The sequence below is a fragment of the Akebia trifoliata genome, chromosome 8, assembly GCF_017979445.1.
Source record: "Akebia trifoliata isolate Shusen 1 chromosome 8, ASM1797944v1, whole genome shotgun sequence".
NCBI lineage: Eukaryota > Viridiplantae > Streptophyta > Magnoliopsida > Ranunculales > Lardizabalaceae > Akebia > Akebia trifoliata.
In genome coordinates this window covers 42,093,464-42,119,285 of record NC_141382.1, presented here as the reverse complement: position 1 = coordinate 42,119,285, position 25,822 = coordinate 42,093,464, and the positions used below count along the sequence as shown (strand labels likewise).

General features: G+C 34.6%; 1 protein-coding gene across 4 annotated transcripts in view; it reads right to left on the bottom strand.

Annotated features, from left to right (window-relative positions):
* Positions 1-8,022: 8,022 nt before the first annotated feature.
* Positions 8,023-25,822, bottom strand: part of LOC147396911 (ARM repeat superfamily protein) — a 38,450-nt gene continuing 20,650 nt past the window's right edge. The window contains exons 9-19 of one of the 4 annotated variants that reach the window (XM_086452213.1): positions 17,225-17,318; positions 16,873-16,929; positions 16,669-16,803; positions 15,287-15,355; positions 12,977-13,090; positions 10,600-10,761; positions 10,387-10,515; positions 10,176-10,277; positions 9,734-9,807; positions 8,974-9,051; positions 8,692-8,828 (exon numbers count right to left, since the gene is read on the bottom strand). In XM_086452213.1, coding sequence (XP_086308339.1) covers positions 9,015-9,051; positions 9,734-9,807; positions 10,176-10,277; positions 10,387-10,515; positions 10,600-10,761; positions 12,977-13,090; positions 15,287-15,355; positions 16,669-16,803; positions 16,873-16,929; positions 17,225-17,318 — 973 coding nt within the window. In that variant the 3' untranslated portion in view covers positions 8,692-8,828; positions 8,974-9,014. Of the gene's footprint in view, positions 8,829-8,973; positions 9,052-9,733; positions 9,808-10,175; positions 10,278-10,386; positions 10,521-10,599; positions 10,762-12,976; positions 13,091-15,286; positions 15,356-16,668; positions 16,804-16,872; positions 16,930-17,224; positions 17,319-25,822 lie in introns of those variants that run through there. The other 3 variants (XM_086452212.1, XM_086452211.1, XR_015181052.1) reach the window with 3 other exon arrangements.

Sequence of the window (25,822 nt, the reverse complement as noted above, 5' to 3'; positions counted from 1 at the left end):
TTTGTTGGCCTTTTTGCATATCATACGCCATTGTTACTGCCACAATCAGCCATCTTCGAGGGTCCATGGATCTTGTTTTCTCTTGGTTGCACAACTTGCAAAGTTAGATATTTGATTTCTTCTACAGATTTGCTTGCATCGGTGAACTTGAAGAAGTTAATAGAGCAACCAAAGTGTTTCGACAAGCTTCTACCAAACGTCTTTCAAAGTCAGGTTGAAGACATCCCCAATATGAATGAGTTATAAAAACTACCTATTGGATTATCACATAACCAATCCACAACACCAGCCCATTCATTAAACCCATTAGAGATTTGTAAACCCAAATTTAGATAAAAGCCCAAATCAGTTCTTATCTTCCAGACCCCTTCATTTGGTTAAAATTGTGTCAATTAGGTATGTTAAGCCTAGAATCTCATAGTCTGCTGAACCAAAGTCAGTGCAGTCCTCTCATGGTTTTATTTTTATTTTTATTTTTTTTATATATATAAAAAAAGTATGAAACTTATATAGTCTAAAGTTTCAGTAGCCCAAGGGCGCTGAATCCCTAGTCATCAAGCTCCTATTGGCCCAAGGAGCCTTTGAATCTCCAATGATCAAGCTCCCTATCTATTTTTGAGCCTTTGAATCTTACATGATCAAGCTTATCATGGCCCATGTAGGCCCTCTTCATTTTCATATTGCGATTAGACAGGTTTCGATGTTGTTTAAACCGTTTATGGCCCAATCGAAGCCCATTTGAGTGAAATCTCTTATAATGTAAGAGATGCATCATATTATGATGCATGGATACATTGTATCAGTATCAATGTATCTCACAAGAAAATGAAGGTTGAGGTGGTGATTGAGAATAAAATATTTAGTAATATCTATTAAGATATTCTAAGAATTATAGATAATTAGTATATCTATGTTACGTTTATGGGTGCAACTTGGTTCGGGTTGGTTCGGATTAAAGCAAAATCATAATCGAATCGATCAAGATCGATTCCATCATATGAGAATCAGAACTGAACCGAATTGTTTTAAAACCGAACCAACCCAAACCAACCTTATTTCGATTTGGTTCAGTTCGGTTCCATGGTTTGGTCGTAAATCGCAGTCCAAGCTGCAGCTGCAGCCGCAATCGGAGAGAGAGAGGAACCTGTTGGCTGTTGCAGGTCGCAGCCGCAAAGATCAGCCGGTAGTCGCTGGCAGCCGGTCGCAGAGACTATGATGAGGGTTTCGCAGCCGCTCACAGAGAGTATGATGAGACGAAAGAGACAGAAAAAGAGACGAGAGACGAGAGATGAGAGAGAGATGAAGTCTTTTGGCCGGTGGCAGCCGATCTCAGAGACGATAGAGAGATGAGGGTTTGGTTTTAACTTTTAACCGGTGGCAACCGCTCGCAGAGACAAAATAAAGAGACGAGGGGTTTTAGCCGGTGGCAGCCGATCGCAGAGACGAGAGAGAGAGAGAGATAAGACGAGGGTTCGGTTAAAATGAAAAATAAAAAATAATATATATCTATATATATATATATATATATATATATATGGGAGCGGTTCGGCAATCCTAAAGTTTGCCAAGTTTGGTGCCAAACAGTTTTTGTAAATCACTTTTGATCGGGTTATAAGTTTTGGAATTGGCTGATTTTTTGTGAGGATAATATCTACGGTGAAGAGATCATCCTCACAAAAAATCAGATCATTTTGAAACTTCTAAACCTAGTTTACAAGTTGAAGAATCGTGGACCGTCCAATTTTTTAAATCACTTTTGATGGGGTTAGAAGTTTTGGAATATGCTGATTTTTGGCGAGGATGATCTCCTCATTATAAAGATCATCCTCACAAAAAATCAGCTCATTCCAAAGCTTCTAACCCATATTTTGAAAAATGTTTGGCACCAAACTTGGTAAACTTTAGGACTGCTTAACCGTCCCCTATATATATATATATATATATATATATAATATATATATATATATATATATATATATTATATATATATATATATAATTAATATTTTTTTAAAAATAAATATTAATTCGATTTTCGGTTTGGTTCAATTTTTTATATTATCTGAATCGAGAACCGAACCGAATTCATCAGTTTTTTATTTTTAAAACCCGAAACCAAACCGATTTAAGTGTAAACCGAACCAAACCAATCCAAATTCCATGGTTTGGTTCAGTTCTCGGTTTGAACCGAATTAAGTTGCACCCCTAGTTACGTTAGTTTTTAATATTTTAGTTGATGTAATCTCTATAAATACCTTAACATGTTCATGAAATATTCATATAAGAATTCTCAATAAAATCAATTCTCATATGGCGTCACCGCCATCATGACATTACCGTCAGACCTATATCTCTTTTCCTCCCTTTTAATATTATTCTAGTTTCTTCAATAAAAATCACACATCCTTCTATATCTCTACGAATGTCCTATATTGTAACATTAATCTCTTACGATCTCATTTCTTCTTTTATCATCAAAAATCTCTCCAATGAGAGTTATTTTATTTAAGTCGCATAATCCTTTTTTGTATACTCTTGGGAGAGATCATGACAGATTTGGTCTCGTAAGTCATCAGCTCCGATAGACTCAAAAAAAAAAGCGGGATGTGAAAATGATGAACTTTATAAACAGGTGATGACCACCACGAAATACGGACATTTGAGAAAAAATAAAGATACACCTCTTGTGGGACATTTGAGTTTGTCTCACCTAAATTCTCCCCAATCTCATCGAGTTAGACCAAATTACAAATAAATGTATGACAACAGTAAAGAAAATTGCGAAAACTTGCGAGATTTATTAGGAAATTTGAAAGAACAAAAAAGAATTACAAATTTTTAGCTCCATTAATCAGAATTTTCTCTCATGGTGAAAGAAAACTTCTCTCTAATACATTTTCATCTTCTCCAATCTCTCCATTTTTCTTTTCTATTTTAAGAAACAACCTCTAGTTACTAAGGGCCTGTTTGGATACCAGGAGCAGAACTACTCTTCCAAAGAACATGAGCTGAAGTACTCTATGGAGGAGCTGGAAAAGTAATTCTGTGTAGAAAGGGCGTTTGGCAATCAACTCTGTGAAGTACTGGCAGAAGTACTTTTGTGCTAGAAGTCTGTTTAGGAACCATACTGACTTCTCATGACTTCTAGAAAAAAGACCAGAATACCCTTATATTATACCAGTTACTGTTTTTTATCTTTTAGTGTCATAATATGCCTTCAAACTATATTTTTTTTGACATTTTAACTATAAATATTAATATAATATAATATAATAAATATTAATATAATATAATATAATATTTTAAATATTAATATAATATGTTTAAATCCATTATACTCAAAATTTAAAAAAAATTTGACAGAGTGTTTTTGACATAGTATGACATAATATTAAAAAAAAATTGACAGACTGTCTTTTAGTGTCATAATATGCCTTCAAACTATACTGTTTTTGACATTTTAACTATAAATATTAATATAATATAATATAATATTTTAAATATTAAATATTAATATAATGTGTTTAAATCCATTATACTCAAAATTTAAAAAAAAAAAAATTGACAGACTGTCTTTTAATGTCATAATATGCCTTCAAACTATATTATTTTTGACATTTTAACTATAAATATTAATATAATATAATATATATTTTAAATATTAAATATTAATATAATGTGTTTAACTATAAATATTAATATAATATAATATAATACTAATATAATATAATATAATATAATAAATATTTTAAATATTAAATATTAATATAATGTGTTTAAATCCATTATACTCAAAATTTAAAAAAAAATTGACAGACTGTCTTTTAGTGTCATAATATGCCTTCAAACTATATTGTTTTTGACATTTTAACTATAAATATTATATAATATAATATAATATAATATTTTAAATATTAAATATTAATATAATGTGTTTAACTATAAATATTAATATAATATAATAAATACTAATATAATATAATAATATAATATTTTAAATATTAATATAATGTGTTTAAATCCATTATACTCAATTTTTTTTTTTTTTAATATTAATAAATGTTTCTTTCATTTGATTTAAGGGCAAATGAATTAGGAATATTTTCCTAGAAAATAATAAAGTTAAGGGTATTTTGGTAAACGAACCGTTAGATTTTGACTCCCCGCAAGATGAGTTTTGAGAAATAGGTTTTCTCGACTTCTTCACAAAGAGTATTTCTTGCTCTTGCGCGGAGTAACTCTTCGAAGGAGTTGTTCATCAAAACGCATCCAAACGACTTCTAACTCCCCGCAAGAGTCAGAAGTAGCCAAGGAGTCCTATCCAAACGCCTACTAAGCTACTGCTCCTTTTCTAAGACTTCTCTATCCGAAGAGTGAGAATTCTTTAAAAGTATCATTAACTCCCTTAATTCATTAATTCTATAAATCCCCTTCTTACAAGATTATTAGAAATTATAAAATACCCCTTTGTCTTTCAAAAATTACAAAATGCCCCCCAACAACTTTAATAAAAATAATTACAAATCAACTCCTAATAAATGTGTTGAGCCATATTTACCCTATGGCATAAAGGGACAATGACCTCAAAGACCTAATTTTTGAAAATATCTACCACAAAGTCCCTTCTAAAAAAATACTCTTTGGTAAACTTTTTATCAAATATTAGTCTAAAAAAAGATTTTTGAAGCAAAGATACCGTAACTACCCTTTCAACAATTTTTTAGGTCTAAAGAAATATGTTTAGTTGAGAATATTTTAGGTACTTCTTTTGTTCTAAAATTAATGACAAATCCCTTAACTATGGTTATCTCTTACGGAACAATGAAAAAAGAAATATATAAATGAAAAGAAAATCGTTGTTTTCTATGTATGTTAGATTTATCAAAATATATAAATAATTTTTCAATAATTAAAATATAATTTTAAAACTCGACTTGAATGTTCAATGAATTGATTCAACTAAAAAATTAGCAAGTCAACTGAAATGAGTCAAATAAAATTATATTGAATTTATGAATAACTTTTAATAAATAAAAATAATTATTTTTTATTTTTTACAAAACATTAACAACTAAATAAATTGGTCATGTTTCTTATCTAACTCAACATATTTTTAGACCAAACAACTTTGTAGAGTTGTTCAAAGGGTATTTCAGGTATTTTCTTTAAAGAATCTTCAAAAGATGGGTTTAACATTTCATTAAATGAGACTTAAATGACATGTATTGTTTGTTAGGGACTATTTGGTACATATTCTTAATAAAGAGTCCTTCAGAGTCATTGTCCCTAACATCAAGACCCCTCGGTGGTAGTCGGCAAGTGTGAAGCTCAAGGGCTAGCACTGAAAGCTAAAAAATCTTCATAAAATCATCTTCGATGCATGAATCAAGATTCATGAGACTGAACTAAACCTCTTCATGTTTTTCCAGATATATTGACCAGTGTCATTGAACCCATTTTAACCTATAGCAATAATATTGACAATGAGAGTGTAAATGGCATAGTTCATATAAAGCTGCCACCAAAATAGGCCAATTTTAACCATTAGCTATTGATGGTTATATATTTTAGAAGCACAAACTCTCGACGCAACTACTGCCAAAATCCAAACTGACAGTTTGTATGTATATATTTTATTGAAAATCATTATTCATTTTGCAAAATATTTTGATCTAACAGTGAATTTTGACCAAAAACGCTGAACTGACTTCCTACGACACAACGCTCAGTAATGGGTTGACACAACAGTGTGGACAAAACTATAGATTTTTCCTCAAGATACAAGGAAAACAAATCTGGTTATGTTCTTACCACCACATCAACGTAGTGCTGAGCACAATGTTGTAGGAAACCAGTTTAGAACAACTCAAAAATAATTCATATTGATTTCCAATGGGGGAGTTTCAGTCTTTCCTAATTTAAATCATGAGTTCACATGCTTCCTTTTTGGATCGTATACACCCAGGGGTTTGAGGTGTGGGAATGAGGTTTCAACCCTCCTTCCTGGATATTTTCTTCATAAAATATCCTTCTTACCTTGAATCTCTTAGGACTTTCCATTCAAAGCACATTGGGTGTAGTAGTTATTAATTTGTTTCGAACAAAGAAAGTAAAACGTTAGATAATCTATAATTTCTCTCTTTTTGACAACCGAATTGGTGTATTTTTAGTTGGATCCATCAGAAAAGAAACGAATCTTCTCAACAAGATAGGATATTAGTTATTCATAATTGATAGTTAGATCTAAATTTGTTTATCCCAATAACTTGGGATCAAATGAATATTGTTTCACCATTCAATTTTGTCTAAAGCCTTGTCTGAAAAAGGATCATATTTCATGTTCCACACTGATAATTATAAAGAAAAATAAAGATTCACGATTATTACATTCCGAGTTTAAATGGAAATAGTTCGTCTAAAGCCACCACTAAATAGGCCAGTTTTAGTTGGTCTAGTCCACTGTAAGCTTTGTCCTTCAGCTTCGGGCTGGAAAGGGTTTTAGTTATATTAAGAGTATTATATGATACATTAGAATAAATTGTATTGTGATATGCCAAATCATCTTCTCGGAAAATTAATACATACTAAGATTAGATTAGATCAAACTTCCTTATATTAAAGTTTGTTTTTGTATAGTATTGCTCTCTATTTTCTATATATAGCACCTTACTCATTATTTCTCATTTATTCTGTCAAAGCTCTACCGAATGATCACTTTCCAACAGCAATGCCACCAAATTCATTCAGCATTCTTCGATAAAAAAATCTACCTTTCTCTATAACCCTTCAAAACAAATAAAATCCATATGCTCTATTTTTTATCCATGACCTCTCCTACGAGAGTTTTTTCGCTCTGGTTGAGTCTATTTAGTATTCTCTTGAGGGCATGATTTTTAAACTCGTCTGAGACCGAGACGTATTGCCTGAGTTAACTCGATATCGGAGCTGAACAAGACCAACTCACAAAGTAATTTGAGACGACCGCGTATCGTAAGATAAGCGAGACGTCTTGGACGAGATTTTCCAATGTCTCATCCGAGACAAAGGAGACCTCATAGAAAATGTATAAATCACGAGTTAATCGGTACGTATCGGACGAGATTTTCAAAATCTCATCCGAGTTAAACAAGACAAATGCCTCAATCCTATATTCTTTCACCCAAATCAATTTTTCTTCATCTTCTCAACTAAGTGAACCAAAAAAAGCAAGATTTTGGGAGAAGACTTCATATTTAATTTATTTATTTTAATAGATATATATTTAATTTATTTATTTTGAAAGGTATATCATGAAAAAAAAAAAATTTTAATTTTATATTTTTTTGACTTCATTTTTTACTAAGAATCATTTCTGAATTTTTTTTAGATTTTATAAATAATTAAAAACCATTGTCTCAATGTTGATCGAGACAAGATGTATCATCCGAGTCAACTCGGTATAAGAGCTGAACGAGACGAGACGTGAAACCGAGTTTAAAAACCATGCTTGAGGGAGATCACAATGGACATTGCCCTATGGACCATTAACTATGACAAACTGAAAAATGAGTACGATACAATAGAGATGGACTTCAATGACAAATGGTGACCATCAAAATTAAAAAAGAATGATTTTTTAACTGAGATGAATCATTCAATCAATGACTGATTTTAGATATAAGAATCCAAAATTCTTTGTTCAAAGGAAAATGCAATTATATGGGAGGGTGTTAGATCAATCTAGGATACATTAGAATATTAACTAATGTCAAATTGACTCAACAATGATAACTCTTCATCCATTATATTAGTAAACATGTGTCAAGATAATCCACATGATTCATGTCAAAGAAAAGCCACATTATAATAGTACTACACAATATTGATGCCCTCAAAATAATTTTTGGGATTTTAATTAATAATGACCAAACATTTTATCATTAAATGTCACAGCTTCCAGAAGCACTTCTAAACCCCATCTCACTATCCTGACCATTCACTATAAACAACCAATGTGCCTATGTCACTGTTGTAATCATTATAGAAGGGATTCAAAGGGTAATGCTTCACAAAAGCACTTCTATTGAATACAGAAATTCGCCTAATAAAGCTTATCAAAATACAAGGCTCAAATAAAAAGTAAACCCTAAAAGGATTCCAGCATTTCTATAACTAAATACTTTTCTATAAAATAAAAAACAAAACAAAACAAAATTGAAAGGGCATGCTCATTCAGTTCAATTAGCACACCCTTTGAATGGACAAATATGCTAACAAATCTTCAAAGTAATTTAATAATTCCGTACGTCATACTTGCAGCAGAGACTGAAGATGTTTCCTATCTTTCTTCGCAAAGCAACTTAAATGACAAATGATGATTGCATTACGAAGATAACTCTCAATTCCTAATATCAGCTGCTTCTTATGTTAAGACCCCTTGTAATGTAAGAGAGTTTACCAAATGCCTTCAGTCTGGGTAAAGAGGCATGCATTTGATCTTCCAAGCAATGTTCATTAACATCTCATTTACTAGTTCTTTGCTTTTGGCTAGAGACCTTGCCGTGCTTTTGGAATTTGGATTTGGAGGAAGGTTTATGAATTGGGGCTTTACTTGATCTACTCACTTTCCTCCACCCCATCTTTTCCTTTCTTCCAGTTGTAGGCCTCTTGCCAAATTCCCTCATTTTGGTATGTTTTATGTTGCCTCTCGACTGGCCTGCGGGGATATCAGAACGCGAGCGCTTAGTAGAGTTGTGGGGCTCATTTGTGCTGGCCATATTGAATTTACGCTTCTTCTCTTTCTTGTCCTTTTGAGTCGTCCTAGCTATCCCTGTATCAGTTGCCTCCCTTCTGGCAAAAAAAGTTCAGCAAGAAGAGAGTTGGTTCAAAATTTAACATAAACCTGAACAGGAGAAATATGAAATCAATTGGACCTAATTAAGTTATATTACCATTCCAATATACTATTAACTCAGGGATTCGTCCCAGAAATTACCTATTGCATGTGGGGGAAAGAAACTGCACGTGCCCCGAGGATTAGTCGGGTTCTCTAAGAAGCCCGGAATCCGGATACCTCGGTTCCAAAACAAAACAGGAAAGCTACTTTTTTTAAAGATTTTTTGGGAGGGAACCACTAGAAACCGATCCTCTAAAAACAGTGCAGTTTTAGTTAGCCCACCTGATTTTGAACAAAATTAGAGATACACCCATGTGTTTTCACACTGACGACATGCCCATTGAATTCAGTCTTGCACGAGAGATTAAACAAATGACAAAAATTCCCCCATATTCAACCTCATGACAGGAAACTAGATTTTTTTTTCCCAAAAACCCATTGCTTCGACCTCTAAGATAATTCTTTGTTAACCATTTACCTCTTCAAGTCACCTTCAAACTCTTGGCTAAAACCCCTGATTTTTCTCCAAAAAAACTCACTGCCCTGAACCTCCCTCAAAACCCTATCTTGTTCTCAAGGTAGAATCTTAGGGTTGACGATGAGGGTAAAATGTTAAAGATAATAGTCTTTTGGGGGAAAATCGACGGTTTTTGCAAAGGTTGCAAATAAGGGGCATTTCGGTCACTTGTGTTAATATCTCATGGAAGAGGCTTAGTAAGGCCTTTTTTCCTCACTATCATAGTAAGTCTAGTTGGACTCTTTAATGATAGAATGATGTGTGGCCATTTTTATAAGTTTGGCGTAGTCAGTGTAGGGGTGTGGTAATATCACAGCTCTAATAGAAAGGACAGACTCTCACCGAGATGAAACTGCAAGTTTTGGCATGACATCAGAAGTTTCAGCTTCTTTGGAACTCATCTTGCCATGACGTTGCTGCATTTTAAAAAAAACAGTACCACAAAGTATTATGAAATAGTATAGGTGAAATTCACACCTGCATAGAAGCATATTATACTTAACTACTTAATCTTCGGAACCACACCCATTAGGCAAGGGTCGATGCCAAGCATACTTAGTTACTTACTGAAAAATGCATTTTTATTATCTGGATAAATGTTTCTAAATTTCTTGCTTAAACGGGTGTCATTGATCCACTAGTTTATCCTTTAATATTTGCATTAATAGGATATCTCAGGTCCCAGCCCATCGTGCATGGGAGCAGCACTTGACCGTTTCAAAATCTAACCAACAAGGTTTCTTTGAAAGCCTATCTGATGTTGGCTCAAAATAGAAAAGTTTACCTCCATAACAGTCTTGATAAAGGCCCTGTATTTCTCTGGTACGAGTGGCTCAACTGAAGCAGAACCACATTTTCGTATAACAATTTCCAAAATAATTGTTACCTGTAATAACAATAAAAGTGCACATCTATGTTAAAAGTTTGCAAAAAAAAAAAATTGCTCAAACAAATGAATATTACATTACAAAAGTTAATCACCAAATGGTACATGCCTTCGATCTAAAATGATTTCTTGATACAGATGACCATGGGAGAATTCCATTGATAATATCAGGCAGAAGTTTCTGCAGGTCAATTGCTTCTAAGCAGGATACTAGAACTTTCACAAAGCCCAAAACAGCCTACTCTATTCATTAACAATTAAACCATTAGTATTAAATAAAGGAAATAGAATGAACTGAATTAAAAATTAGGGAAACACTCACTTTTATAACTTCTATGGCTTTACTTTGCAACAAAACTAAGACAGAAGGCACCAGCTCAGGTACAGAGAAACAGCTATCATTATTCTTGTATATCAACAATGAAAGTGCAGCAATTGCTCCGCTCATTATTGGAGGAGGTGTGCCAGAAAGATAAGCCATTATCTAACAAAAGATGCAATAACATCAAAACAGAAATGATGAGAATTTTTTTTATAAAAAAAGAACAAAAACTACATCACAGAGCACACCATTTTTTTAAGATGCAACAGGTAGGGCTTAAAACGGGTCAGCTCAGGCTGGATCTGAGATATTCTTCAGATCCTAAATTTTTTTTATCTAGCCTGAATTCGTATCCGACTCGGATCCTACTAAATGAAACCATAACCGAATTATTTTGCTTTCATTCAACCTGGATCCGGATCCGACCCAATCGAATTGCTTGATTTGAGTTGGGTCAGGTTGGAAAATTCCGGACTGATCAACATTTTTTCTGCTATACTGGTTTGCTAATTGTTGTAATATTCTCTTTTACCATTATTTCCTTTTATTTTATAAGAATTCATGTTATGTTAAATTAGAAGAAGAGGATAGTTTGAAAAACCTAAAAATATAATTTCAAAACAATATGTTACTCAGATCTAGGCGGATATAAAGATGGATCCATATCCGATCTAAACCTGACTCGGATCAAGAGACATCAAACCATATTTGACCCACTTTTTTTAATTTAGATCTACTCCAAAGGTCCAATACCAGCAAAATTCAGATTTTGAATCACTCAGATGCCCCTTTTCCACCCGGCTACTTAGGAGTTCTTCCTTCAGTTCGTTCCGTTCAGCTAGCGGATCAGGATTTTAAGTCTAAAAAGGGCTTAAACAGGTTTAAACGAAACCATTGTTCAAGCGTTCCAGCAGAATCAGAATTCAATCTTTCTTGTTCGGCAAGCAGCCTACAGTAGGAACTAAAAACGTGCCGGAAACAGGTCGTGCTTGAGGACAGAAGGTCAAGTTTCTTTGGGCAAGGGAAGGTGGATGGATTCATATCCAACTCGGATCTTACTCCAATCAAGGGACATCAAATCATTTTTGACTCTTTTTTTTTTATTTGGATCTACTCCAAGGGTCCAAACCTGCTAAATTTATTTCAGATTACAAATAAAATCCAACCCATTTTATGCCCTATCAACAAGATGTCACCCCTCTCCCTCCTTTGAAAGTCAGACTAATCCCTAATAATACGCCCTGCCACCACAAACAGGCACATCGGGTCAAGTGGTGGGTGGGGAGACTCGATCTAAAGACACTGGGGAATACACCCAGGTTGATGAACCACTGCTCCACCACTCGGGTGGTAGCACATCAATTATTTTAGACGTCATTGAATTTCATCATGAATTTGACATTTTCTTCTTTCTTTTCTCAAAATCAAACTACTCACACTCTTTCATCAACAATAGAATACCACCTAAAAACGAAGTCCTCAAAGAACGGACATTTGCACTCCTAGAAGGAATTTGAAAATAAAAAGGACTAAATATTCAAAATTAATTGATGGACAACCTCCTCCTTGACCTCAAATAAGCAACCATTTCTTTCCTCAGAATGCCCCAATAAACCACCACCAGGAGGTTCCGATTGATTTGGAACTTAGAAGAAAAAGCATAACACGTAGATCAAAAAGATTTAGGATTGAGAAAGGAATAAGCAAAGAAGATACCTAACAATGAAAGAAAATGGATCCAGACGTCCTTGGCAATTGAACAATGAAGGAACACATGGCTGCTAGATTCAACACTAGACGTGAACAAAAAGTGAGAATTCACAATGGGATGCCCAGGCGCCTTAAAGCCAGACACCAGGAGGATGGGATTTCCCATCCCCAACTAAAAGAGGAGGGGAAATCTAGAGGGATTATGGCCAAAGATTTCCTGTGGTTCACAGAGAAAAATGCTTGGCAATTATGAAACAAAATGTTCACGAAAAGAAGATGGGTGAGCTCGAAGACCAATAAAGATTAGAAAAATGTATTGGTTCACGACAATGTAAGTGTAGCCCAATAGGAGATAAACTAAGGTGGGGTCAATTGAGATGGTTTCGCAAGTGAAACAAAAATGAGAATGCCAGAAAAAATAAACAAGAAGGTAGAAAGTGCCCCCGCCCACGCCCCCCCACCCCAGAAAAAAAAAAAAAAGAGAAATCAACGTTCATTAATATATTTAAAACATATGTCTAGACAGATATAGCTTTTGATTGAAGTGAATGGCGGAACATGATTCCTTCAACCAATGCCAAGTAGTTTGCATAGGCTTTTGATGATGATGATGATGATGAACTATGAAATAAAATTGTATATCTTAAATATAGTTTGCAAGCTTTACCATGCTAAACAGCTGCTGATGAAGTGAATCAGAATTGGCAGAGGATGAGTCCTTCAAGCTGCAATTTATCTTGAGTAGCACATCATAAGCTTCTTTTCTGGCTTCTTCCTTAGACTGCAGAATAAAGAACAAGCATATCACATTAGTGTAACAACTCATCAAGTATAATGTCGTCATGTTTGCAAAGTCTCAAATAAAATAAATATGGACCAAAATATTTATTTTTTTCCTTCAAAGTCGATAAATGGGAAAGAGGGGCATCAGGAGGCCTCAAATTAAATTAGTTTACAAGTAAACTATACCCGTAATCCTAGTCCAGTGATTGCCCTCGACAGATATTAACTACCCATCTTCAAGAAAATAAGTCCCACCCCCCCAAAACTAATAATAATAATAAATAAATATCTACAAAAATAAAAATTTGCTAAGCACCTCATTTTTCAGTTTAATTTTCGTAAACCCCTAGGAAATGGTTTTATTCCGAATGACTCATCAAGTTTTCCTAATATGGGGGGTCCTTCATATTTAAGCCTCCGTTAGATATTAAAGAAAGCGAAACGATGTCCATAGTTATTGATGGTTAGATAAAATTAAAAATTCTTCATAAATAATGCCCAAATCCAAATCTAGCACCCATCATTGATAAAAGAAAGAACAAAAAAAAAATTCTAACACCCATTACATTACCAAGAATATAAAAATCCACATGAAATTTTTCTTGAGAAAATATAAGAACAGAAAATTATCCAAACACTTCCACTTTTTATAACCAATTCATGGGCCTACCGATATTTTCTCTCTTTAAAAACTAAAACAATTTTTTTAAAATATTTTTTTTTCCTTTTAGACTTTTTAAATACTCATAGAATTCAATCCATAATCAATCAGAAAGCTTTTTCAGGGAGTTTTCAACAAAATCCATTACAAAATATTCTTTCTAATCATAAAATGATATTGTTATTATTAAATTTCCTGAAAGGTAGTATTTTATGGCCATCAATAAGAGAGAGAGAAAAAATGTTAGTATTACTATTTTCAGTGCCCTTTTATTTCTTTCTTTCTTTTTTAATGATAAGCAAGCAGTTACTAGTTAGTAATTAGTAGGTGAAGGCTGATTTTGAACTCAGGTCATGGTATCAACACTCAAAGAATTCAGCCATCTTAGTAAATAGGCACCTTCAATTTTAAGTGTTCATTTAGGCATTTACAATTCAATATTTTTTTTTTTGTTGCACATAAACAAAGAGTAATTCTGTTACGAGCGTCCCACGTGTGCCAAATGACCCTCCACCCCTAACTATTATTTTTTTATATACCTGGGGTATGCAAGCCTCTTAGAGCACCCGATTAATCTGTGGGGCATGCATCTCACCCTTCCTGCACATACCAATTGTACTAGAATAAATCCTAGGAGGTGGCCACAAAGGGAGGAATCGAACTCAGGACCACTGCTTCCGGAGGCGTGGTTCTGGCCATCTCACCAACTCCACGTTAGCTGCTTCTCCCTCAATTATTAAAATGGATAAATAATATGTTCCACATCAAATTTCTTATTTACGGGGTAAACTAATAATTTTTTAAGAATTTTCATATTAATAAATTTACTTTAAGATTTTTAAACACATTAAAAAAAATGCCGAAATTGAAATATTCTAATAATGTTTCCTTTTGGTCCCCGTGTAAGTCGAAATATTTTGGTATATTTCATTGAAATATATCAATATTTAATATTATGAATTAGGCATATTTGGCTTAACTTCATGTTTTCTTTTCGATAAAATAATGTAATGAAGTGAGATATCACGAGGGGAAAATAAGAAAATCCCAAATTTTAAAGGTTTTATACACACTCCTGACAGCATAGGGAAATTCCAGCAAACAAGCAATCAGAATAACCTCTAAAAGCTTAGAAGAAAATGGTGGAATTGGTCTATTTTTTATAAATGAGAGCATCATAAAGGAAGAAAACGAAATTGCCTGGACATTTTTTCCATTCTAACCAAAGTCATGGAATTATTAGCATCACCTTATCCCAGGACATTCAGAGTGTTATCTTACCAGTTCCCTACTTTCCAATATAGCCAGTCATCCAGAGTACAAAAGATAACCGAAAAGTAAATTTGTTAAAACAACAAGCGTTATTCGCAAGCTACGAATAATTGGTGTCCAATATGGATTGCACTCTACATTTTGAAAATATTGAGGGTTGTTCAACCATTAGTGGAGCAAAATCTTCCTTTGTATTAATGCATCTTTATGTTTGTGTCGGGGTGTGTGTGTGCATCAAAAAATAAATTAAGAAGCTCTTACATCCTTCAATGCGAGTATAATCTCATTGAGAACAAGAAAAGCTTTTGCATTCTTCTCCTTCAAATCACTCTGCACAAAGCATTAAATAGATTCACAAAAAGTTCAGACATCATCTACATATAATAGTGTTCTGTTTTAAAATTTCTTCACTTATCGACTTCACTGCATAAAACAATGATGGATTACATTAAACCACTTAAAGAATGTAAACAATGCTAGACAACAAATTTGGATCAAGATGCATTACATTAAATCAGTGCGTCGTTGATAAAGCAGAGATGGATTTTGTATGACATTGAAAAACCATCAGCTGAATATGAACTCACTTCTTCTTCTTCTTCCAGTCTTATAGTTGAGTGGTAGTACATTCTTTAAATGCTATTTTACATTAGGGATTAAAACTTGGAAAGTCGTACATAGGAAGCTATGGATGGCGGTCAATTTGGTTTAATTTTGATGAGTTTGTAATTGGACTTGATATTAAACTTTGGGATGCAAAATTGTGAATTGTCATAATTTGCTCTCTTCTTTTGAGATTTGTTACTGATTCTCTTTTATAAGAAACTGTGCTGTCTAGTTACTAGTATATTTTTATATTTATATTTAATGTGTTCTAGAAGCTTTTTCCTTAAGCCTTGAGATTTGGTCTTCAAGGTATTAGCTAATAAAACGCCTAGCCTCACACCACGTTAAAAAGTACTGAAAAATATCATATAAACTAAGAACATAATAGCTAAAACCAAATATTTGAATTAAAATTAAGGACTTCTCTGATAACATGTTGGCATCTATGTGACACGTGGGTATGATGCAGTGTCCAACAAAGTAAATCTTAGAAAATAGTCCATGATACTCACCTCAAGATGGTATTGGGTAGAACCGAATTTCAACAATACCGAATTTGTTACCGATCAAAAAAAAAAAACAATAAAGAATTTGCTATTAATAAAGAGAGATTCTATTGCCATGCCAACTTTTACTAAGAGCACCCCAAGATGAGTGTTAATTCTTTGGTGATTTCATATGAATTGGCATGCTCGCAGAAAAAGATGGGTGCGGCAATAGAATCTTTCTTAATAAAAGATAATTGATTTTTTTTTTTTTTTTTTGGAAGTATAAAGATTTGTGAAGAGCGTAGTACTCATGTTTCTTTGATATTTTACCAGTAAGTCGAAAGACTTACAATATCGTCACTCATTAGAAAAAGAAAGGACAAAAAAGAAAAAGAAAAAAAAAAACTGCAAAATGAGTTCGACCTACCTTGTTTAACTCTTATTAAAAAGGGCCAAATCTATATGCATTAACCAATGTAGCAGTTCTAAATGAACTTGTAATATGATCAACCAATGCTGAAATTCAATAATAAAAATTAGCATCCTGACCTTTAATATATGAACTAATAAATTGTGGAGACACACAAAGCGACTTCTTAGAGATGAAATATCAGCAGGCGGTTTTAGACCAAGCAATAGATCCATCATCTCATCAAATCGTGAAGAATATAACAAAGTATGTTCCTACAAAACAACACAAGTGTCAACTAGAATAGCCATACAAGTATGAGTGTGAAAAATTACTACACAAACCTCAAAAATTCTGCCCATTGTATAGTACGCTTCAGACTGACCAATTCCATCAGTAGCCTAAAAACCAAAAGTAAAACTATTAGCAGATGCAAATTGTTACAGTGAACAAGTTTTCAGTATTTCATTTATCGCTTGCTCTTAAAATGGAGTTGGGGGGGGGGGGGAGTGTTCTTATTTTTTGTACAATATATGTAGTAGAACAGTAAAATTCCACTCATGAATACACTACAATGGGTCGAAAGCCCAGACAAAGGAAGGTTACATCATACTGGAACCAGTGTAAAAAACTTCACCATCTCCTAACATGTAGTGGTACTGTAGAAAAGGTCCACATTGTAGGATCAGCATGTACCTGCAGTGCCGGCTTAATATAATCACAAATTATAGCAATCAGGTCTTCATTAGCTCCTTCAACAAGTGAGGATGCAAACTCCATTAGCATACACCTGCATGATTGAAAATTTTGTTACGTATTGTGATATTGCTGTGATGGTTACTAGGTTAGCTGAAGCAATCAGATCTGGAAATTTAGACTAATTTGTGTGAGAACTTCAAGAGAAGTTGAGAAGTCAAGTTGGAAGAAAAATTCTCTCTCGGATCTATTTAATTCAACTAAAAACTGATTTACAACTACATTTGATGGCCTATTTATAGGCAAAACAGAAACTTAACAGCCCAAGTGAAATGACTACATTACCTGACATGAACACATAAAGTAACAAACGAAAACTAACAATACTAACTCACTCCAACAAACAATTGACTCCAATAACTAACTATTGCAGATTGTTACTATCCAAACTAACTCCAACAACTAACTAATTTGGACTGCATCATTAGCTCTTTCAAGATAGTCATTCTTATTCAAAAGCATTTCACTTAAGATCACATGAGGAAGAATGCATGTGACATCCTCAGATTCACAATGTTCTTATCAAGGTTTAAAATTTTGTTTTGGAGGAATGTTTCCTAATCTTTCCACTCATCCATCGCAACATCCCCATCTCTGTAATGCTCAATTTATCAACATGATGCTTCTAACTTCCCAACATTTAGCTCTATAAAGCACAGAAAGTCTTATTAAAAATGGGTAAAGAAGAATCATGCAGGAAACCTAAAATGTTGGATTCAAGCATTACTTATTCATTGACAAAAAAAAATTTGAAATGAAATTTATCCTAGTAGAGGTAATAAAATTCCTTCTTTTTTTTCTTAGAATAGTCTATCATGTTGGAATCAGCCCAAACTAACCTCGCAGTATTCCATCTCCCCATATATCTTAAATTCAAATTAAGCCTAAGGATGAGCCCCAACAAACTATTACACTTCGCTTCCTTCCCACCAATGAAACACCATTCCTAACATCTTAAAATCATAATTAAGAGTGCTAAATTTATGCAAGTCCGTGACTGTTACCCTAGGATGAGAAATCTAAGATCAAACTGAATTAACATAAGCAATGCAAATATAAATTATTAGCTCATACATTCATGGATATGGAAGAGAATCCAAGCCATAATTAAAATAGTCATAAAGTTTGTCATAATCCCACAATATTAGTTATTCAAGTACTAACAATTGGTTCCAATGGAAGACAAGTCTTCCTCTGGCCTAGGGCTTCAATTAGATGTTCAAAATAGATTTCTAGGCTCAATTCTAATGAAAAATTAGTCAAATAAGTGGTGTTGATTTGTGAGGCAGTAAGTTAACAAGGTTTAGAGAAATTGTAGGTTAAAAAAATAGAAGGCGATTAGGGTTTGAAGTGGTAAGGAATGATGTGGTTCAAGTAGGGCATAAGAGTTAAGTCGGGTTTTTATGGGTATTAGGTTAGGTTTCAACAGATGAAAGAATTTTGATGGGGTTTTGGTTTATATAATGTAGGGGTGTCAATGGATAGCTGAAATCCGAATTCGAATTCAAATTCGAAAAATCGGATATTATCCGAAATTTTCGAATATCGGATTCAGATTCAGATAGTTTTGAATATCCGATAACGTTTCGGATACGGATTCGGATATCGATAAATGAAATCCGATAATATCCGATCCGAAATCAATAATAAATAAATATTATTTTATTTTAATTTTAAAATTAAAGAAATTTATATTTCTTTAGGGTTCGAAGTTCAACTTCTCTTCTGTTGAACAGTTGAAGTCGAACAACTCGCGGCGACGGAGCACAGATCTGTCGATCTGTCGAAGTTCGACTCCCCGTCATCGTCTTCCACTTCATCACAGTCGCAACATCTCCTAACGACCTCAACAATCGAAGTCAAACACCTCGCGGCAAAGCACAGATTTGTCGATCTGTCGAAGTTCAACTCTTCGTCATCGTCTTCCTCTTCATCACAGTCGCAGCATCTCCTATACCTCAACAATCGAAGTCGAACAACTCGCGGCCAAGCACAGATCTACACTACAAGTCTTCAACGATCTATCGAAGTTGAACTCCCTGTAGTCGTCTTCCTAACGACCTCAACCCCTCCGGTCATGACTTCATCTGCTCAGGCGCTCAACATCTCCTAACGACCTCAACCCCTCCGGTCACGACCATTTGGCTCAGGCGCTCATCGGCTCAGGTTCTCAGAATCTCCTTTCGGCTATCCATTGACACTCCGGTCATGACCTTTCGGCTTTATTTTTGGTCTCCTCTTCCGACCTTTGACATCGGCGTTGGCTCACCTTCGAGCTCGTAAGATTTTCTTAATGTTTGTTAATTTTTTTTCACATTAAAAACTAATCATCTTGTTTCTCTAATAAGATCTGATTTCTTATCTAATATTTGTAATTATTTCATAGTTAAATTTTGTAACTCTGTTTTGGTCTCATTGTGGGTTCAATTCTGATGTATTTTGGGTGCAGGGAGATCTGTTGAAGGTGAAAGTGAACAAGCTGTCCTTTACAAAAACACAGCTCCCCTACTCCTACTATTCTCTCCCTTATTGTATCTCTGTTTGTTTCTTGCTAAAAAACATGAAATTGTCTACTTGTTCTTATTAAATTTCTAAACTAATTATGTTGTTTTGATGTTAGGGGGAAATGGGTCTCTCTTGTTCTTTCTAAATTTGTTGATAATTGGGAATTTCTTTGTTTTCATGGTTCTAATCTGAAATGGTAAAACAATTAAATTTTTTTTTTCTGTAATTTCTTGAGGTAAAAAGGTTGTGGGTAGTCGTTTTTCTTCCCTAATTTTAGTTATTGATTTGAAAACTGTGAACTTTTTCATATTTGTTTCCTGTTATTGTAATCTTTTGTTCATAGTCTGTATCTATAATTGTGATTTTGACATTTTTCATAGTTTAGTTGTTGTCATGGTCCAATTTTTTTGAACTGTTTAGTAAGTTATCATTTATTTTATTTTTATTTTTTTTGAAAAGTAGTTATCATTTATTTTCTTGATGAATTGGGAGAGAAAACAACTATTAATGAATCTAATATGAAATGTCCTTTTATTTTGCTGCAGATGATGGCACTTATGCAATGAAGAAAATTCTAATTCAAAATAATGAGCAGTTAGAGTTGGTGAGGGAGGAGATCCGGGTCTCATCAATGTTTAGCCATCCCAATCTACTTCCAATTCTTGATCATGCTATTGTCGCGGTTAAGGTAATTCCTTTGAGTTGTTTATAAGATCTAAATTATTCATCTATGTTCTATATATGGTAAATTGGTCATGATCCAATATCAATTCATGGTTCTACTTGTTGTAAGTGGGAACATGGATTGAAACCGTTACTAATGGATTTGGTATGATAGATTTGTGGATGGATCTTGTAGATTCTTTTGATCAGTAATGAAGGTGAATGGAATGAGGATACTCGCTTGACAACTTGTGATGCCCATGCAAAACGCTTAGTTACCAACTTGATTGGGTAGTACTGTGTAGTATTGTGTCCAACAATGATGATAAAAGCTTCCCACTAATACCATCAACAGCTCATTTGATGGAACTCAAGATCTGAAAGTTTCAACGTGTTTCTAGAATACAATGAATATTCCAACATACGACTTTAATAATGTAATTTTTATTCATATATTTTTGTTTGTAACACGTTTTGTAAGATGATTTTCAATTTCATCTTTTATAAAATAAAAAAAATTGATGAACCTCATGGTGTAAGATATGTTTTTATATTCCATTATTTTTATTTTATTTTATTTTTTTATTCAATAGGTTTAAATAATTTTTCGAATAATTTTAGGATAGTAAATTAGTTTCGGATAATTGTTTAATAGTAAATAATTTTCAGATAAATTTCGGATAGTTTTCAAATCGGATAATATCGGATATCCAATAATTTATTCGGATATGAATTCGAATATTAGTTAGTGATATCCAATCAGATTCGAATTCAAATTCAGATATCACTTAAAAATTTCGGATTCGGATAGCTATCCGTTGACACCCCTAATATAATGGATTGGTTAGGTTTATGGATGTTTTAGAGGTTAAAAACAGAAATTTAAAAGAGAAAGTGAGAAAAATGTTTAAAAAGCAGTAAATACCTACGTCAATAAAGAAAACGAATGTTACCTAGGACTCACTCCAAAATGGACTCACACCACACCATTAATGGGAACATCAAAGCTTCAATCTCAATTTTATTCATCATTGAAGAAAATTATAGCAATAAACAAGTATTTATAATGTTCTCTAAACCCTAAATCTAATCCCAATCATCCAACTAAAATAATGAGATCTAATGGTTGTAAATAAAACTTCAAATAACTTAAATAAAAACAAAAGCAATTTTCTGTCGAGGGGTAAGATGGGGGTAGGTTGAGTCAAAGTTGTTTTCTCTCAAAAGTTGATGGTTGCAGAAACGGAAAGGTGTTGAGATAAAAGAGCAGAGCAGAAGAGGGATGTCGAGGACGGTGATTTCTTCCGAGGAAGGATTATGGTTGAGTAAGATCTTAGCCTCAATGGAGGAATCTGATAAAGGAACATGGGATAAGTTTTGTGAGTATTGATAGAACTATGGTCGTCTCTAAGAACAAGAACATTCGAGAAAAATTTGTTACACTATAGTTGTTCCATGACAAGTTCAGAACGCAAACAATCGTGCTGCCTAAAGGTGCCAGTGGTAGGGGGAGGGGTTTGAGTTTGAAGGTTCATTTCGAAGCAGAAAAGAAGATGGTTTGAAGGTAATAGATACGAGTAGGCTAGCTAAGGCTAAATCGGGTTTGTGGGATGAGATTCTCCAGAGGGGGAGAAAAGCTCCATCGGAAACCTTAGTCGGTGAGAAGGACAAGGTTGCTAAATTAAGGAATAGTGGAGGGTGTCTAGCTCAGATTGAGAATCCATGGGTTGGTTTTAGTATTTGGAAGAGAGGGATCCTATGTGAATTAGTGGCCAATTCGATCCCTTGGACCAGAGCTGAGGAGTCTTTGAAAGAGAGGTATGGATCTTGTGGGCAATTGTTCCAAATGTCAACAACACAGGCGGTATTCTTAGCACCAATTATAGCTATTAAGAATGATCTTTGTAAGGAAGCCTCACTGATGTTAAAGGATGGAACCATTTGGGTAAAGGAGTGGTGTGCTAAAGTGAATGTTGTACCTTGAACTGGCTCAAAGGTCCAACATGGATCGAGATTTGGGGGCTGCCATTTTTCTAATGGGATCAATTGCATCTGTCGAAGATCGAAGAACCCTTGGGTGGCCTGTTAGAAGTAGATGAAAATACTTTGAGAAGAGATTCTTTAGGGGCGGCAGTTATTAAGGTGGCTAATAATGGGGATTTAACACCTAGAAGCTTATCGATTTGCTGGGGTAGATTCTCGTATATGGTTGTCGTGAAGATCGTGAAGAGGTTTGACGAGATGGAGTTGCAAGGGACAAGAGAGTTAGAGAATAGGAAGCCTGGGTTTATCAAATCAAACTTGGAGTTAGCAAATGTTTTACCTGACCAAGGGTTCAACTATAAACCGGAGGGTAAGGTCAATTTGAGATCCAAAAAAATGGGTAGGGGCGGCAAATTGTTAGCACGTGAGAAGTCACAACTTAAATATAATAAGAGGATAGGTTTAAGTTTGACACGTGGTGGAACTGTTCGAATTAAGAGGGGACCGTATGCTGCACAGGTAATAAGGCAACGTGTGACACAAGGGTGTCAGAATAAAATAAGAAAGGAAGAACAGGTGGCAAAAAGAAGAGGCGATGTGTCTATTGAAAAGAGTAAAAGTATTAATGGCGAAAGCAATGCACATGAGCTGGAAATATGAGAGAAGTCAGTTTTGTTTGGATGACGTGAGGCATGGGCTAAGCGAAATTACAAGAACTAGACCGAAAGTAGAGTTGGATTGGGTTTAAAGGCAAAATTGAGCTGGGCTACAAATGGGGCTTCCTATCAGAAGAGGGGGGATGGAAGGGCCATACACTATGAAAACAAATGGGCTAGGCCTCGTAACAAATTGGGTTGGGGCAAAATTAAAAAAGCTTGAGTTATTAAAAAGAAAGGTACTGGGGGAGTTGGGCTTGGGAGGAGCGGGCAAAAAGAAGAGAAGTTGTTAGTAAGGGTGGGTCAAGAAAAATGAAAGAACAATTGTTGAAATTTAAGAACAGTAGATCAAAAGGTCTCAAGGGTAAAGGTTTTCAGGAGAAGCAATGGCGAAAAGGGCAGACTTGCGCCTGGAGGTTCAATCAGGGCAGATAAGTTGTTGTATGGCTGTATTGGGAGATCAGTATCGTAAATAGATCAATGCAAGCGTGTTAGAGACAATGATCAAAGGAGATTTAAGATGACAAGGGAGTTTGATCTCATTGCCAATTATGATGGTGATGTCAGGGTTATCTTTTGCATTGTATTTGAAGGCTTCGTCGAGCTGCCTAAGTCTTAAACTTGGCACAACATCATTGGGGATAATTGATCATGGTTTCTTTCGATTCCCGGTGGAAGGAATAGTCACCTTTCGCTAAGACTTGTCTCTTATCCATTCTCTCGGTTACAGTCCCAAGTTGGTCTTAAAATTGTGTTTTTACCTTTTCTTAGATTGGGGTGGGTATTATCTTCTTGTGGTATGGATGAATGCAGGAACAATTCTATAAATTCAAAAGTCCAGTCCCTTTTATCAGATTCTAAGGATCTTCAGGAGGAACTAAGTTATAAGGTGGAGCCTTGCGATGCAACCTTTGAGGTTCTAATCATTTAATCATGGGTCCGACACACCGCTTGAGGGCGTTCAGGAAGTTAGGCAGGAGATAAGTAAGAGTGGAGGCTATGCTAAAATCCAAGCCACATATGCTCAAACGATGCCCAATGTAGCATTTGATCTGGAAGACAATGTGGAGGATGGAATTGGCATGGGGGGTGCTAATTTGGCTGGTATTAGAAGTGATTACTGTAGAAGATAAGTATGGAATTTGTGCCCCTGGCGGACAAAATCTTACATCTTCGATTTTGAAGGTGAGATTTGGGGAGGAGGAACTAGAATTCTTAATTAGACCGAATAATAACCAAGTGGATGTGGCATGTCCCCGGGAGGCCTTGGAAGGGCAGATTGAAGATGAGGGGGAACAGTTACACGAGTTGGCTGGCACTAAAAAGAAGGTTATAGAGGAGGAGGCAGAACAATTGGATTTAATAGCAGCCAATAGAAGTAAGTCCAAGGATCTTATTAAGTTGATTAATGTTAAAAATTCTTTCATGGAATGTTAAGAGGTTTTGGTGATTGGAAAAAGAGATCGGCAATGAAGGCTTGTTTATTGTTAAACAAGTCGGATATGGTGGTGTTGCAAGAGACAAAATTACAAGGATGTAGTGAGACTTTAATTAAGGATCAGTGGAGAAGTAACGCTGGGTGGTGTTGTCTACCATCGTTAGGGACGTCGGGAGGTATAATTGTTATGCGGCATGAGAGTGAGGTAAAGGTGGAGGACAAGTTACCAGGGGATTTCTCGTTGTCAGTGTTATGCAAACAGGTGATTAGTGATTTTAGTTGGGTTTTCACAAGAGTGTATGGTCCAACAAAAGATAGTGATAGACAACAATTTTGGGAGAGTTGAATGATGTGTCGAGCTATTGGGAAAACCCTGGTGCTTAGTAGGGGATTTCAATGTGGTGGGATTTAGTCATGACAAATTAGGTGGGTCAAGAATCTCGAGAAGTATGAGGGGCTTTGAAAATTTTGTGAACAAATTCTCTTTAGAAGATCTAACTCTTGAAAGAAGGTCTTTTACTTGGTCTAATAACCAAAGGAATCTTAGAATGTTGAGGCTTGACAGATTTTTGGTTTCAAACAAGTGAGCAGATCATTTCATTAATCTTTAACAGTTTGGTGTTCCTAATCCAATATTCGATCATACTCCTATAATTTTGGAAGTAGGAGTGACTAGAAATAGACCTAGGTCGTTCCGATTCGAAAACATGTGGTTGTTTCGTGAAGATTTTTGTCACAATGTAGATAATTGATGAAAAGAATTTGTGTTCAAGGGTAACCCAGGTGCAATCTTTAAGAGAAAACTCAAAGCACTTAAAGAGAAACTAAAAGTGTGGAATGGTGAGGTCTTTGGGAGAGTGGAAGCTTAGAAGGCAATCTTGGGGGAGATTGATGTCATTGATAAGAAAGAGGAAAACCTTATACTTGAAGTGGAGGAGAGGTGAGGAGAACTAATAAAATGGCGAACTTTCAAAAGATTGCTTTGATGGAAGGAATTTGTCGGAAAAAAAATCTAGAATTAAATGGCTGAAAGAGGGGAACAATAACACAAAATTCTTCCATAAGGTGGCTAATGTGAGAAATAAAACTAATTTCATTAGGAAAGTGATAGTCAACGGGGAGAGCATTGAGGGGGAAGAGTTGGTAAGGGAGAAAGTGGTAAGAGTTTTACGAGGATTTATACAAAGAGAGAAATGAGTGTCGATCGAGACCAAACTTTTTGGAGTTTGACACTATTTCTTTAGCTCAGAAGGTGTGGCTTAAAAGGAAAATTGGGTATGAAGAAGTGTGGAA